The sequence below is a fragment of the Haliotis rubra genome, unplaced genomic scaffold (genome assembly GCF_003918875.1).
Source record: "Haliotis rubra isolate DU_JTF1 unplaced genomic scaffold, ASM391887v1 Scf69, whole genome shotgun sequence".
NCBI classification, from domain to species: domain Eukaryota; kingdom Metazoa; phylum Mollusca; class Gastropoda; order Lepetellida; family Haliotidae; genus Haliotis; species Haliotis rubra.
In genome coordinates this window covers 1,375,342-1,393,148 of record NW_025767401.1, presented here as the reverse complement: position 1 = coordinate 1,393,148, position 17,807 = coordinate 1,375,342, and the positions used below count along the sequence as shown (strand labels likewise).

The 17,807-nt window shown below is 37.9% G+C and overlaps 1 protein-coding gene and 1 long non-coding RNA gene across 2 annotated transcripts in view; one reads left to right on the top strand and one right to left on the bottom strand.

Annotated features, from left to right (window-relative positions):
• Window positions 1-1,536: 1,536 nt before the first annotated feature.
• Window positions 1,537-17,807, bottom strand: part of LOC124258357 (protein regulator of cytokinesis 1-like) — a 17,195-nt gene continuing 924 nt past the window's right edge. The window contains 14 exon segments of the mRNA XM_046692451.1: window positions 1,537-2,839; window positions 3,858-3,879; window positions 5,951-6,136; window positions 9,041-9,139; window positions 9,806-9,847; window positions 10,135-10,254; window positions 10,886-11,032; window positions 11,411-11,509; window positions 11,680-11,816; window positions 13,210-13,282; window positions 13,285-13,509; window positions 14,062-14,232; window positions 15,491-15,724; window positions 17,235-17,493. Coding sequence (XP_046548407.1) covers window positions 2,799-2,839; window positions 3,858-3,879; window positions 5,951-6,136; window positions 9,041-9,139; window positions 9,806-9,847; window positions 10,135-10,254; window positions 10,886-11,032; window positions 11,411-11,509; window positions 11,680-11,816; window positions 13,210-13,282; window positions 13,285-13,509; window positions 14,062-14,232; window positions 15,491-15,724; window positions 17,235-17,493 — 1,855 coding nt within the window. The 3' untranslated portion in view covers window positions 1,537-2,798.
• The window catches only part of LOC124258359, a 20,624-nt gene continuing 17,416 nt past the window's right edge, over window positions 14,600-17,807 (top strand). The window contains exon 1 of the long non-coding RNA XR_006893575.1: window positions 14,600-14,714. This is a non-coding gene — a long non-coding RNA (uncharacterized LOC124258359). The remainder of the gene's footprint in view (window positions 14,715-17,807) is intronic.

Sequence of the window (17,807 nt, the reverse complement as noted above, 5' to 3'; positions counted from 1 at the left end):
GCACTACCACCAAATTCAGTCGAAGCGAAACTTGTTGCCATGGAAAGACAAAAAATATTTTATTCAGAATTCCAAAAATACTAAAAGGCACCAGTACACCACCAGATCTATCTATGCGTTGGTGAAGAAATACTGAACGGTTTTAAAGTTCTGCTCCGGAAAAGACGTAAGTGCACGGACGGATGCACCCATGGACCAAGCACATTTTAATACCCCCCACCCACCCCAAACCCATTGCAGGGGATAAAAAAGATTTGTTTATCCGAGATATTCAAGGAAATATTCAAGGCATGTTCATAAAATGGCAAGATGTTTTGAAGGCTGAATATATCCCGTGTCAAGAATCTGCTAATATAACAGAAAGTGACTTATGGTCCTTGGTGCTGTTGCACAAAGCCATGATAGCTCTTACGTGGCCATAACTCCCATACCTCAAAATAAGTGTGCGAGTATGGTTTTATGCAGCTTTAAGCAATATTCCAGCAATATCACGGCTGGGGAACACCAGAAATGGGCTTCACATGTTGTACCCATGTGAGGAATTGAACCTGGGTCTTCAGCGTGACAAGCGGATGCTTTAACCATAAGGCTACCCCACCGCTAGGGGTGGGTATTGCAGATGATTTTCATATTGCGATGTATTGTGACGCGAAAGCATGTATTGCGATATGTATTGCAATATATTGCATGAAGTATTTTTAAACAAAAAACTACTTATAATCGAGGTAATGCTTGATTTATAGAGCAAATACACAGCAAAATCACTATGCTTCATTAAGCTTTAATAACAACTTTTATTCATGATTAAAAATAAAAATGTGAATATTTGGCACAAATGAAAACAGGAAATATCCGAAGATTTCCGAGTGTTACAAAGTTTTCCGAATGCAAGTCAAAATACCGGTTTTCGATCATGTCTGAACCGGTAAACCAGTTATATTGTGCAGCCCTACCCACCGCCCCCTTAAAATACGACTTATGGCAGTCGTAGCCCTAAGATTGCTTGAACAATGGTGCCTGATCATTATCATATAGCTTCATTTCTCCACGAATTGCAGCTTATGAGATTCTTGAAATCTATATCTTAATTGTTACTTAAATGCACCATCAAATGGGTGCTATTCTTTTGTGAAGTGGACATTTTTGTTGTGAGAATAATCACAATCCATGTCAGCTGCTCAATGGCGTTTGTCAGGTTGACAACTGAAACCTATATTTTACACCATTCTTGAAATGTAGAAGAAAAATAATATTACATTTAACCGCTTTCTAAATGGCATTGTGTATTCCTGTCTTGTATGATTCATGTCGGTAAGGCTATAAGAATGATAGTCAGTGATTCTTCATTTAGAATTACACTTAAGTAGATTCTTGTACTTTTGTTGGGTTGAGTCCTATCCGGGATTCGAACCCACACCCTGAGAGTCAGGCACCTAATCACCAGTACACAAAGTCAGCCGCCTAACCCACTCAGGCACCAAGTGAAATTATATGGATAATTCACAAAGAGTTATTGGAACAAGTGAAAACACAGGATGTTATTATATATATTTATTACATTATATACATCAAGCATATATACAGTGTATGTCAGCTTAGATACATTGATACTGATGTCTATGGCAAATGATACAGTGTGATTTACACAAACACGCTAGCTGGCCACCTACTCCTCTTCAAAGAAAGCATGCATTAGGAAACACGATACGAACCCACCTCAAATTATGTAGGACCACACGTTTGACACTGCACCAGCATAACTTCAGCAAGGAGATAATAATTGCACATAGCCTAGCTCATTAAAAAAATAAATAAAAAGGAATTGATATTAAAATTGTTCTAAATGCCTATGAGCAATTACTATCCTGCTCCTCATTGTCTTGTTATTCATACAGAAGGTAGGAAGCTGACTGTCCTTCTGTTTGTTTAAACATGAGATTGGACTGTCAGTTTCTCAGCAAATATAACAAATGCCCTTGTTTCAAAACATCATGACATCAGATAAGATATTTTTCTTAACATCAACCTTCATGATTACACTATTTGCAAGTACTTAAAGTCGACAGTCTTTCCAATTACATGGCAAGATTCCTGGTAGTGTGTTTGAGTGCAAATAGTTCTCCGACAGGTCGGTGTGAAGGACAGATATGAGTGAAACTGACATGAAATGACATGGCATAGTGATGTGCTATGAACATGTTGAATGTATTTAGGTGTAGGCATGTTTGGTGCATGTATTTCATGTGTGAAGTAGATACTGATAATGAACACAAGTGGTGGAATGAAACCTAATTGTTCAGTGTTTGACCTGAGCAGAAATATGTACAAGCTAAAATGACAGCAAATGCATTTGTAGTTATGGTATTATTTTCATTAAGCATTCAAGCACCTGTCACCATAACAAAATAACAATGGAAAAAGAAAGTAACAGATTCCTGTGTCCACTCTTTGACAAATCCAAGGTTATGTGCAAAATGCCAACAAAATTTAACCATTTTGTATTTTATTTGTCACCGCACAAATAAAATTAACAACATTTATCCAGACTCTAAGTGATGAAAGACAGATAAGAATAAGACAGCCTGTGAAATTGACATGATGAAATAGAAATCTCTCGTCAACACTCGCACAACCATGCGCACCCATAATTTACAATGCAGCTTGAACACAAGCTGTTGAACATGTTAAAAATATAGTCATTTGTCTAGCGTAAAATACAAGTCGAATATGATCAAGCATCGTCTACGTCTACTCAGTGTAGCTTGGCTGGGCTGTGGGGCGCGGGTGGGAAGATGCTGCTACTTCGACAGTACGGACGAGATGTGGGATTGAGACCGACCTGGAACAACAAATGCAAATGTTAGTATTATGAAAGGAATATCATACAATCAGGGCTAGCAGTTTCTTGGTATTTATCTTGAATTACAAATGAGTCGGAAATTAAACATAATTTAACAGTTTTAGAATGGGCCACCATGACAATGGAACTGACATTTGGAATTACAAAGAATTCCTACTGAATGGCATCAGGGATTAATTTTTATGATTGTCAGAACATGTGATTTTTCTGGTATACAAAGAAGTAACAGTTGGCCTTACTTTTTAAGTATGAATTCAAATACTTTAATTTTACAAAAATCATAACTATAATGTCTGTAAAAATATATAGCTACAAAAATTACAATTTTAGCCTTCGGCCTCTCATAAAGAAAAACAAATAAAATGGCTGTCGTTAAAACTGGTAGGTGTTAAGCATGCTGTGATGCCAACATGTCTCTGGCAACGTCCATGCAACAAGGGGATGTAACAAACCAAGTGTTTGATAGTTATTATAACTCCTGAGTCTTTACATCAAAGCCATAACAGGTTCATTCACAATACAGCAAATAAATACCACTATTGATTGCCCCTGCTATACATAAGGTCCAGATCCCAGAGCCAACCATGCTTGATATTTAAGAGCTAAGATCTACAAAGCCTGTTGAATGAAACTACTAGCTGTAGCATTAGAACATTTTCTAATTATGAGAGAGAAAACCTAATGTCTTTTTGGGGCTGGTAATGGAATTATTTTAAAAATTAACTGATACCGAAATCAAAAATTTAAAATAAATAAATAAATAAATAAACAAACAAACAAGTGTTAAACAAATAAATATAGTACAGGCATGCAAAACAGGTTTAGTGCATGTTAATTTTCATTTTTCAGTCAAGAAAGTTTTTCAGCTTCTATCCAATATTTGTTAGCATATTTCTGTCCTTTTGGGCACAGTACATTAGTCTGGAATCAATGATGAAACATAAAGCAAATAGCAATGTGCAGGGCTGTCAATAACAAGGGAAGGGTGCCATCTTACCCATGCTACTCAGACTGCCTCTCTGCAATGTCAAAATAGGGGGTTACATTTCATGCTGATTTCACACACGGTGCTATGTGTACTAAGGTCTCGGAATAAATATATCGAGAAAATCAACCTCTGACATTTCACATCTATTTCATTTGATTCCCTTTTTAAGGTGCCACCTGCGATGCCAATTTCAGTTAGCAAGTGTAGCATTCCAGTGAAATCAATTGGTATCAAGTTTGGTGAATCTAAGATTGATGTGAAGCATCTGATGTTGATTTATCTCACTATTAGCAGAGAGATGTCAGTTAAACAAAAATTGAATCTCAGAGCGTCAGTTCCCAATACTAACTATCACATTTCAAAATATGCAGTTGTTTGGCAATGATACTTCAACATGCAGAATATATTATTGTTATGAAATTAGCAAAACTATCAAGGAAGCATGGACATTCTAAGCAAAGGGTCAGCTAATGATGCCCAACAAGCAAGGTTCAAACAGTCAATCCCAGGACCACATTAGTAACTCAGATAAACATGTACTCAACGCACCATGTAACATATCATCTCATGTGCTGATTTGATAACCAACATTCATACCAAGATTGGGAAACAAAATTCAACCCCAACATTAAAATTTCCAGGAACTTTACTGTCTACTTAAAATAAGTTTACAAATTCATTAAATGCAGGACGAAAGCCATCAGCAACATTAGACATGCCAAGCAACTGGTGTGCATCTACTGATATCTTTTCTATCGTTTTCAATAGATTGAAGTGCCTACCTTTTCAAATACACACATAAATTTGATGTTGTAAACACCAGACACTTTCATGTACTTAAACCTGTTACAAATCTTTGAAACCTTTCATTGGTATAAAATTTGTGGGGGAAAACAAAGAACCACCAGAATCAATTCAATTCAAAGTACTAGACTTATGGTGTGCTTCATAGCCTGCAGTTCTAATCAGGAAAGTTGCTAATGCTTAATGACAGGGATGTTATGACACAGCTCAATCAAACACAATACAATGCAAACTAAAGCAAACTGACATTGATGATATTTTACAATTCCTCTCTATCTTGTTGTCATTAAAGCCATATTTGAAGATGTGTTCTAAATGTAAACACTGTTATCACAAGAAACTGGGCCCAGGTCCACAAAGCGATAGCATCACTATTCTAGTATATGTTAAAGTATGGGAGACAGTCAGCTTACAGCTATGACAGAACTGGGCCAAGTATAGTTAACTTGCCATATCATTACATCTTATTGAAATATGATCAGTTTATAAACGGTGGGGGAATATTTTGATACAGTGATGGATAATCATGCAAAACCATGCTTAAGTATTATCTGCCTCTCACGGAAGTGTGAATGTTCAACCGGTCACTTCACTGATGACTTTAGGAACTCCCTTCCCCTGAATGGACAAAATTGCACATAAAACTGACATTCCCAATACGTAGATGATACATTTGGTACTTGCTACATTATGAACACTGTGACACTTTCTTGACTGAATGAAATTTAACACTGATGAATGTTAGTTTAGAAAACATGGCTTATTAACATCATTAAAACAGACACTACAAATTGTGAAATGAAGACATGCAGTTAGTTCAATGTTGGATTTGTCGGGGAAAGCACATAAAAAGATTTCTGTTGATATTTTAAAAGCAAAACAAAAGCTATGATAACAAAAAAGCAACAAAAAGATGAACATTAAATATCAGAAAGCCAAAAGCAATGACTTTGTAATTTAGTAAATCTGGTAAGTACGGATATTAAGATGTAGATGAGGCAGGATACAATATAATTAAAACTATATATAAATAATATAAAAAGAAAATAAATATGAAAAACATAAATATAAAAAAATATTAATAGAAAAAAAAAAAAAATATATAATGAAAATAAAATACCAATATAAGGATGTGTTTTATATGAACTTTCCATTCCAAATCTCCTAGCTCGTCTACAGTGTTTCAAGTCGGGATGCATTCCTTGGTTAGTTCAACCTGGGGGTGATTTGGAAAACACGATTCAATGTGTAGTTAACCAGTTTAACGTGGAACATGAAGTGACTCAAGAGATACACACAGCAAAATCTTGGTACGATCCCGTTGACGCGAGACTTGCGTTGCTGCTGCCACACCCACCATCCTTGCTGCTTACCGTGGTCTGGCTAAACATGGAATCGTTGTCGGTGGGGCCTGTATTGAGCTCCGATAGCACTTTTCGAGCAAGGCGCAGTGAGCGCCGCTTTTGTGACCTGTTGTTAGGTGTCTGAAACGTGGGAGACAAATTAGTATAACATCTAAAATATCTTGGTAACTACAGGGAATTCATGTTGTAAAATACTTTTACCAGTGACATACTATATCTTATATTCCATATATGTACCAAACATCAAGTGATAGTACTGAGTACAGTTGTTTCCATTTGAAACATTTTTGTTTGCTGTTTAAATCAAACTCAGCAGTATCCCAGCCATATGACAACAGCATGTTAACAACCTTTTTGAGTTGCCGCACTAAGGAAGGATGACAATATACAGATGAACAACTTCCTTATTACAGTAACAGTGGCGTTTCTGAGTAGGTTCTAACACTGTCACTTGTTTGATAATGGTGTTAGAACCTACACCGAAACGTTGATCTCATTGTAATAAAGAAGTTGTTTATCCATATACAGTTATCCTTCCTTAGCATGTCAACAATCCTGTCTGGACAAGACAACTTAGTGATATCTTGAGCAACAACCCACAATGTTTGTTTACCATCCAGCAAATTACTGAGGCTGACTATCCAATCTATTTAGTCTTCCCCTGCAATCAGCAGGTCCATGATCTTACATAGTTACATTATTTTCAAAGATATGGATAATAGCAATGGTTACGAGTACCTCCACCATGAGCAAAGAAAGCTAACATAACAAAATGCAATTCTTAACCAAAACTGTAATCAGCATACACTGATAGTAATCATGAGCAATCCATATCTTGCCCACAACCAGCAGGCTTTAAAGAGATGTGGTTCAGAAAAAGCAATCACAGTGTTACAATTAGAGTCACAAGTCCTATCATTTAACACAGACTTGTCACAGTTGTGGCACAAGGTGAAGGACAGCAACATCACATAACATTACGAGTTGAATCTATGCTAAACTATGTCGTTTTATAAAATGACCTACTGGGTGTGATTTACAAACATCCAAATGAATTATTCACTTCTATTTTCATTCATGTGTGACAAGGTATGGTATATTTGCATAAAAGAAAGTGGACTTTTTTCTGACCTGTCATCTTAACAAATATGACAGATACAGGCCATGGTTAGAAATTAACATAGGTTACTGGTCCCAAACTAGTGCAATCTTGGAATGACAAGTGACATATCCTTGTGGACTCCCAATTTTACTGCTTGAGAGATAGATCTATTTGTGGACTTGTGAAAATATAAATAAACTTCCAACCCTGCAAGCTCTGTTATATATTAAAACATCTAGGCCATAGTAATACAGTGTACCTGTCCCTCATGGTGCTGTGGCATATGATTGACATACCTTACTGGCGGACATTGGCGCACGTCGGTATGGAGATGCAAACACACTAGTATGTTGTATTCTGCTTACTGAGGCGGGGGTTTTGTTTGTGTCATTCAACTGTTAGAAACATGCAAATAGCAACAGTGAGAAGTGATGATGCGTACTTGACATACACACTTGACTGACAGGTGTACATTGCAGGTGTGGATTTCATTGTCACCAAGGAAACAGTCGATGTAAATCAAACATGAAACATCAAAGCCTTTCAGCTGTTTCAAGATTTATGTTGGTCTTAGTTATTGTACCAGTTGAAATTACCTAAAAATAAAGGGGTGATGAAATCAACAACTTGTGTCAGTCAAATGTGTATGAAATGTGCGATGAACATGAAAAGGTGACTTGGGATTGGAAAAGATGCAAGACCAATTTTCTAAAACAATTCTGATTCAGAAAGCATGGCAAGGTACAGGATATTGGAAGGCTGAAATGAACAAACTTACAGCTTTTGAAGTTGAGCATATCCCAGGAAAAACAATTACCTTTTGGGAATCGTTAAAAGGGGAATTTATATACATTCCCGGTTATGAGGGGCAGTCGGACTGAATATTGTTTTCATATTTAAAAGAAATGACCATGTAGGATACAACCTTTGGTGGTGTATTGCGATGAAACATGCTATGAACAGTGATATAAGCCAAAGCAATAGTAAGCTAGACATTCCCCCAGCACAATGCTTTCTAAGACAGAAACTGGAAATGGGATAACTTCCCACAAACCATTTACCTTACAACTTAACATTGGCGTGAATTGATATCTGACTGTCAGTCTGTCACAAATGACAAATATCAATACTTTAGATAGAAGATTATACACCAACATAATATAATCACATTGTTTGAAATGCTTTTATTATTACAAATCAGATGAATCAATAAAACCAACAAGGCATGAACAGTAATGCTTATGGTCAAAGGAGTAACTCAATTTTCCCACCTTACCAGATATGTTGATGGCAATTCAAATTTACAGCATTTTGACGGTGGTTGTAAAAACTCTAAATATATCCGGAGAATAAAATACAATAAAATAATGGCTACAGAAGTGTTGTAAAGAATGCATGGCAGGGAAATACGTATTAAATAATATTTCAAGAGAGTAGTTATTAAATCTTCAGATTCACAGTATATTAATTATTTAACCCCATTGGCGCTTGATAAATGTTTTTCTTCAAGTGAAATTCTTTTGAAACATAAATTTTAATGCCTCATCATATGTATATCCCTATTTGATGACCACTTGCATATATCGATACATGTATTTAAATTGCATAATCAAATTTAGGATTTATGGATGAGAAAGAAACTTGATTTTGCATCGCTAACTTTGTATCTACTTGTAGATTACTTTAATGATAAACTAAGACAAAATCACTCCATGACCTAAAAAAGAGATATCAGTATGTCGAGCTCTGCAATGGGCATGACAGATCTGTATGGGCAACGGCATATGCCAAGGGAAACCACTCCCCATCTCATGCTTAAATAAACTTCCAACCCTGCAAGCTCTGTTATATATTAAAACATCTAGGCCATAGTAATACAGTGTACCTGTCCCTCATGGTGCTGTGGCATATGATTGACATACCTTACTGGCGGACATTGGCGCACGTCGGTATGGAGATGCAAACACACTAGTATGTTGTATTCTGCTTACTGAGGCGGGGGTTTTGTTTGTGTCATTCAACTGTTAGAAACATGCAAATAGCAACAGTGAGAAGTGATGATGCGATTTTGACATACACACTTGACTGACAGGTGTACATTGCAGGTGTGGATTTCATTGTCACCAAGGAAACAGTCGATGTAAATCAAACATGAAACATCAAAGCCTTTCAGCTGTTTCAAGATTTATGTTGGTCTTAGTTATTGTACCAGTTGAAATTACCTAAAAATAAAGGGGGTGATGAAATCAACAACTTGTGTCAGTCAAATGTGTATGAAATGTGCGATGAACATGAAAAAGGTGACTTGGGATTGAAAAGATGCAAGACCAATTTTCTAAAACAATTCTGATTCAGAAAGCATGGCAAGGTACAGGATATTGGAAGGCTGAAATGAACAAACTTACAGCTTTGAAGTTGAGCATATCCCAGGAAAAACAATTACCTTTTGGGAATCGTTAAAAGGGGAATTTATATACATTCCCGGTTATGAGGGGCAGTCGGACTGAATATTGTTTTCATATTTAAAAGAAATGACCATGTAGGATACAACCTTTGGTGGTGTATTGCGATGAAACATGCTATGAACAGTGATATAAGCCAAAGCAATAGTAAGCTAGACATTCCCCCAGCACAATGCTTTCTAAGACAGAAACTGGAAATGGGATAACTTCCCACAAACCATTTACCTTACAACGAACATTGACGTGAATTGATATCTGACTGTCAGTCTGTCACAAATGACAAATATCAATACTTTAGATAGAAGATTATACACCAACATAATATAATCACATTGTTTGAAATGCTTTTATTATTACAAATCAGATGAATCAATAAAACCAACAAGGCATGAACAGTAATGCTTATGGTCAAAGGGGAGTAACTCAATTTTCCCACCTTACCAGATATGTTGATGGCAATTCAAATTTACAGCATTTTGACAATTAGTTTGAAATTTCACAGGAAAATCCATATATACACAGTTAATGCGTAAGCATAATCCTGAGTTACTTACCTTTCTGACTTTGTTAGGTGTTTTCTGTGGAGTAGTGCCACCAAATGCCCTCTTGGAAGGTGTTGCTGGTTTTGAACCAAAGATCATCTCTTCCTGAATTTGTTTGGCTTTGGCTTTTTGCTGCAAACAAATTAATACAAGATTCATTATGAAATTAATAATTACTTCAAATTTCTTCTAATATTTCGCACTGACAAAATGTAGGTGAAGTTATTTCTTTTGAGTCTCTTAGCCCATACATATATTCAGTAGATCTCTATTAGTACATTAACTAGTATAAACTGATATAACTAGATTGGAGGAAACTTTACTAGACAAGTGGTTTAAGACACACTGAGTGAGGTTCCACGTCGCTTTAGCAATATCAAGGTTGGGACACAAGACATTATCTTCACAGATTGTTACCCATGTGGGGAGTTGATCCTGTGGCCTTCGGTGTCACTGTGACAAGTGAAAGCATCAACCAAGAGGCTACCTCACCATCTATGTACATGTAAGGTGAAGAAAAGGGAATGAACAGACTCGTTTAACTCTTGATACTCATCTGTCATTCAGGTGACAATGGCTGTCAAACATTTCACAATCTGGTCAGTGCAGGATACACGAAGGAATTTAACAATTTCAGACGTCAATCAGGATGCAACTCTACAGAAGAGTCATGAATTTTCCAGAGTGATCTTTTTGGACCACACATTTTGACTGACTTTAAGTTCATCTAATGTGTCAATGGCAACAATCAAAGCTGGCCTACCCTCTGCTCCTTCTCGCGGATCTTCTGTTCATTGTATGCCTCTCTCTGGCGTATGATGTACACATCGTACTTGACCCCCTCTACCAGGAACGGTCGGTTGTTCTCCTTCTCCCAGTTCCGCACAGCATCCCGCACATCGTCCTCCACCTGCAACCCATCATCATGGACTGATGTCACCAAACACAGGTCTACAGAACATCAGGATGTAACATACAAAGTAGGAATAACAAACAGTACAGATAAGACTAGTCAGGAGAGTAAGTGAGTGAATTTAGTTTTATGCCGCTCATAGCAATATTCCAGCAATGGCAGGGAACACCAGAAATAGGCTTCACACATTTTACCCATGTGGGGAATAGAACCCGGGTCTTGGCGACTAGTCAGGAGAGAAAATGAAACATGAAATAACCCAAATGCTAAAAGTCAAAAGTTTCACTTAACCATGGCCGCCAACCATGCACAAGTATTCCTGGGACCCTCATTTCAAAGTTCCAAAGTGAATTCAAGGACTTTTTCTTCACATACCTTTGGCAATTCTTTCATGAGTTTCTTGCGTTCTTTTTCCTCTTGTAGGAGACAATTGTGTCGTCTGTTCTTGTATCTGTTGGGATCATTAGCCTTTCTCTGTAAACAAAAGATTGACTGATGATATAGAACAGGAACCATAAAGGAACAAACACTGCTCTTGGAGAAATGGTTTATTGGTTAAATGAATTTTATTTTCTCATGAAACTAACGACAAAGAAATTAGTGGACTATGGTAATTAAATACATCTACTACAAATGATACATACTTCAAATTCTATCAGCTTTGCAAAGAGCTCCTCTCGTCGGGCAATCTGGTCTAAGAGACGGTGATACTTCTCGTAAAAAGCCTTGACCTTCTCCAACTCCCGCTCATGCACCTCCAGCAACTCTTCAGTATAGTGCTCTGTTGCCATAGATACAAGAGATTAATATAACAAATATTACATATTTGCACTAAATTGATCTTGTTATCTGAACAGGTTAATCTGAGTAGGGAAGGATAACAATATACAGAGGAATAACTTCTTTGAGAGTAACGTTTCAGTGTAGGTTTTTACACCGGTTTTGTTGCAGGTGATAATGGTGCTAGAACCAACACTGAAATGTAACTCTCACTATAATAGAGAACCTTCACTGAAACGCTGCACTGAATATAATAAAGAAGTTGTCCATCCATATACTGTTAATCTTTCTTACTGTTCCAACTTCTAAACGCCTCTCATGGGAAGGTGTGGGTGATGCATGCAATGTATTTCAAACAATAATTAGTGCTATGACTCATCTTAGTATGAGCAAGATTGACTGGCAATGTCAGCTTACAGCTAAGCCAGGTTGTTGAGTTAATCCAATCAGCTAACACTATCATGTGCTAACACAGATAGATAGTGCCTGCTTACCTTGTGGTCAGCACATCATTGTTTACATTGATGCTCATTGCTGGCAAGGTTGATTTTGTATGGAATTTCATCAAACTGCATTGACATACTTCATTGAAAGGGGTGGGACAGCTAACCTGCAAACATCTGACCCTAAAGGCGGACTCACACTCACTCAATATGACCAATTCGACCGAATGATTAATAAAATTCAGCAAATGGTACAAATCGGCCAAGTGAACCCTCATCTATTGTGCCATGATTGTGTAGAGCCTGTTCTGGTTTTCGGCAAGTTGGATGCGGCATATCTAATCAAATTGCGTTTTTGCGTTACATGGTAAATGTTTACAGCGCAAAACATGGCTTCATCTGCTTCAAAGAAACAACGCCTGAATTTTTCATGATTGTTTATCTTCAATTTCAAATTCTTTAATGAGATGGTTGTATGTTCCATGCATGTTACGATGGAAGAATCCAATCTTTCATCCAACAACTTCTCTTTTTCTTCGCTTTGGCATATTGTTTTCTTCACATAGCATCGCTCAGCAGATAACTGCAGCCGAGTCAGCTTAAGACATTTCGATACCAGGGAAACATATTATTGCGAGATATAATGAGATTGACACTAATATCAGCAACTCGATTGGTCGAGATACGTTACAACCACCGAACATGTTGTACAATGTACTGAAATCGACAGGCTGTTACGACGTGCCGACCCACACTTAAGGATCTCAAAGAGGATTCAAGGACTAAGGACATTGTCTGGGATAACCTAGCCTCACCCTGACACAACTGACACTAAGGAGCCAAGACCAACCGTGTTTCTTAGTCCTGGTATAGTACATCTTGCCACATGTACATCTGAATATATTGAAGGTACAGTTACTCTCATATTACAACTAAACTTCCGATACTCACCTTCTGAGAGTGGCTCAAACTCATCCATCTGTTTTTTACTGTAAAAACACTTTCCCCACCAGTGCAACAGTTCACCCGTCGGATTCCTTCAACAAATCTCTGAACATTCTGAAATTTCAGTTTTTCACACCGTGCCACCTCCTCTTTGAGGCTGTTTATGACATGAGGTTTAAAACTGTCTTTGTCCTTCTTGAAGACTTCCCGCTCACTTTCTTCCATCTCTAACCTGTCCCACAATGCATGGATCTGCAACCACAGGCTCAAAGTTGTCTGCTTCATGTCATCCTTCTTCTTTTCAAGCTGGAACACAACGTGTAGACAGCAATCAGTAAATCCATTTTGAATGCTTTGGTTATGGATTTTTTATCTAAGAAATATATGTGATGTTTTATAACTGCCACCAGCAATATTCAATCTTGGGTTAGAAAACCAGTGATACATAAAGAACAACTGCCATGTTGTTTGGGTATAATGACCTGCGGTTTAACTGGACACAGAGTCAGATCGCATTTGGTTAAACCCTAGATTTGTTTGTTTGTTGTTTAATTCCACACATAGCAATATTCCAGCTATACAACAGTGGACTGTAAATAATGGAATCTGGGCCAGACAATACAGTGATCAACAGCATGAGCATCAATGTACTCAACAGGGATACAATGACACATGTCACTGAAGGCCAATATTACCCGGGTCTTCATGGGTCCACACCTTAGAAGATTTGTGAGAGCAACAGATTGTTTTGGATATGTTCCTGTCTGGGTTCAATAATATCAAATCACAATGTACAACAAGAAGATAAGAATGGGTATATATAGATATGCTTCTACCTGTTGAAGAAAAGGAACTCACCTCATTGTGAAGGGCTTTCAGGGTCCTCATGTTTTGTGTGGACAGCTGGAAAGCATCATCATCTTCACACATGATATCTCTCTCGAATGATGTGTCAGGGCTTCGATCCATTTCATTGAACAGGTCAATGATAAGTTTCTTGGTCTGTACAAATTCTGTGTGACGAGTTTCCTATGAATACACAATGCCATTTAGAGAGTGGTCAAATGAACCCGGAACTCAACTCAACCCAACAAAAGTACTAGAATCTGTACTTTACTAAGAAAGTGTAATCCCAAATATAACATATGTGACATGTTTCCTATGGACAAAGATGAGAAACCTGAATGCTGACATGGTTAGGCCAAAAAATAATAATTTTTTGTTGTGGTTCCAATTACATCTCTTTAAAATTTAGGGTAGGTAGGTAGGAATTTTTTTAGATAGTATTTTTAAGAAGAAAAGTCCAAACTAATAACACATGTATCAATGTGTAATTGTTTATTCAATCAAGCTTGCAGTCATCATGTCGACTTTCTCTATCTGAATGACCGATATCTGTCTGTGCCGGGAAAAAACAATGGTATCTGAAAGCTTATTTTATTCAGTCCACTTAAAAAAAATAGGGTCGGTACCAGAATTCAAAGGTCGGTCGGGCAATCGGAACCACAACAGTCCAAGGGAAGCAACTGTTTCCTAAACATGTCTTGCTATGGCTTGTTTGGCTTCTGCATTAAAAGCTATACACCTACTCAGAGACTCTGGGATGCTAAGTTCAAAGTAAATGCCCCAAGCAAAGACAAGAGATAGGCAATTACTATAGTAGTACAAGTCAGGATAAGGTCAAACAAATGTTATATAACTCAAAGATCCTATTTTCTTATGCAAAATATTCTGACATTAAACAATAACTTAATAATTTAAAACCTATTTCTTGATATTTTTTTCATTTAACAAAATACATATCAGAATCTAACGTTTTAACCTTGGTCACAAGTCTGATTCATCCACAGCACTGATAACATTTCAATATTTAGTCCATGAAGAGAATTATGAATCATGTACTTGATACAAATAACAAAAATGTTCTAAAATATCATTATGAGAATGACATTTGAGACTTTAACTTTAAGCCATGGGTATGTTATACTTTTCCTAAACATGCTACAGAATTGATTCTAGTAGCCCAAATGTCTATTGCTATCCCTTTCAGTGATTCTTAGGGTTAATGTGTGGACTTCATCAGACAAGACTAATGCCCAAAGAAACTATTGTAGACTCTGGCTTTAGACTACAGCCTAAGTCACAGACTGGATTTGAGGTATTTTTTTACAAAAGATAGAAAAAGAATACACTTTTCCATGTGATGCTGATGTATTATATTGATGATAAATTCCTGAATTGTGAAAATTTTCAAAGAAAACACAACACCCGATTCCACAGCACTTACTTTTTCTGCTGAGAGGGATCCAATGTGTTTCTCCAAGTCCTTGAGTTGGTCCCTTGTTGGCACTGTGCCAGATGCAACATAGTAGGGTGTGGCACAAAGCATCTCACACAGATTTTGGTCTTTGTCCCGCAGAGTCTTCAGGCTCTTCATCCGGGATGACTTCTCCTGCTGCAGACCTTCCAGCTTGGCCCTCAACTCTTTCTCCTTCTGAAGCATGGTCAGCGACTCCTTGGGCTGGACAGAGATGGACAGTAGTCAACAACACACTTACAGTTGGAACAGTGCAGATTTCCATTACTGCTGCATTGAGGATTGGACTCACATTGCTAGCCTGAAGCTAAGCTGGACAAATAAATTCATCTTAGCAACCAAGGAGTGCTATCATAAATATTGGTGCATGTTTTCCAAGTGGTTCACCTTTATGCACATGCACAGTAGGCATGCATACTTTTTCCCCAGGACCTACTTAGTTTGGAGTTTTGCTTGCAGCGTTGCTTGTGTTTCATATTTGCATCTATGGCTGTGCCGATGCGTCCTGTGTCTACTAGTAGTAGGGGGAATGGGGGTACGAAATCACTTTCAACAAAAGCCTCTGCAAAGCCTTATTTCACGTGGGATAGGAATAGGAGGTCAGCCTGGTGAACGCTATTGGGTATGTTAATGCCGAACTTCCTTCTAGGCACGTAGCGTGGTGGCGGCAAATAGATCTGCCACATGGCTTGTTTTTCAAGCCACGCTTTGGCCTCCTCCAAACGCACTTCGGCTTGGACTTTTAATTGTTTTACCGTGGGAGGGACTTGCAGGCCTAGTAGCGCAACAAGGCTGGCTTCCCCATTCTAGAGTAACCGATCACCCCTCTGGCTCGCGATCTGCTTGAGCTTGCGAATAGTAGTCATAGTTGCGCATTACACACCTAAGAATATCAATCTCTAATCAGACCACCGTAAAGGTAAAAAAATTAGTAAATATCTAGATACACCTTATCGATTATTCCCTCGCCCCATCTCGAACATGCGCAGCATAGTAGGGTGTTTTGTATTACTTGCAATGAGTCATCAACAAGTATATCTATCTCCCCATGCACATCTACTAGCCCCCATCAAAGTAATTCCAAGTGTGTCCAGCCCATGGTACATCAAACCCTACTTTACCATGATTGTAAACGAGCACCCCTTATATAGTTCACTAACAATCATGGGTTTGAGGACACTGATATCTATACTTTCCCCACATCCATCTGCCAGCTTCTCAGGCAACCTTCGCTTGAAAGTGATTTGTTACCCCATTCCCCCTACTACTCTACTGAACCTGTGCGACTGACGCAAGGTCATGGCCTAGAATGAACACTGGTTTACCCACACCCTACTGTACAGAAACCAAACCATAAGAATTGTGAAAGTGATGCAAGGAATGGGGTACCTAACCTAATTAGATCATAGTCATGTTTGATCAAAAGGAGATCCAAGGGTCAAGGATAGAGTTGGCGGTATCTAAACACAAACAAAACTAACTCTGAGCACCAAAGAGACATGTGAGACCTCTGACTGACTGACTGAGTTTTGTTTTACCCCGCTTTTAGCAATATTCCAGCAACATCACGGTGGGTGAGACCTCTGAAGTGACAGCTATAACCAAAAGTCTGAGCCAAATTTTGTTTATCAAGTTGTGCCTGGTAAACCGCATTGTGGTCAAGATATCTCTCGAACAGAACATCACCAAACCAGTAAAATTTGGTGCAACTTACCACAAATGGGGTTACCACCAATTCCCCTGAGATTTTCTTGATATCATCACTGTATGTGACAATGTTTTGTTGTATCTGTGTGCGGAGTACTGATTCCTCTTCTACCATCTCCTCCAGTAGGTTGCACAGATGATGAGATACAGTCCCAGCACGCTCCTGCATCTGGGATTCACAGATGCCAATCTCATTCCAGATATGATACAATTTGTTGAGGGCGGCATCAAGACGGCTTGTTACCTCGCTCTTGATCTTGTCTTTGCTGAAACAGTATATAGCGCCGACTAATGAAAATAGGTAGACTATCATAGTCTGTGTCAGAAACTTTTGAAATACATGTGAGCTCAATCGGAAAGAATTCCGCACCTATCCCCCCTTAAATTTCATTCTAGTCAAATCATATCACCCGAATATATATTCCTCATCTGATAAGGATGAGTTTTAACATGTTTCTTTAATTGTATTTGAACATACTGAAAGACATATCCAACTTCTCAAACTGATTGCTGGGAGTTTGGGCGAGGCTGACATTCAGTTAGTGTACGCAGACATAAATATTCATTTGTATTCTTTCAA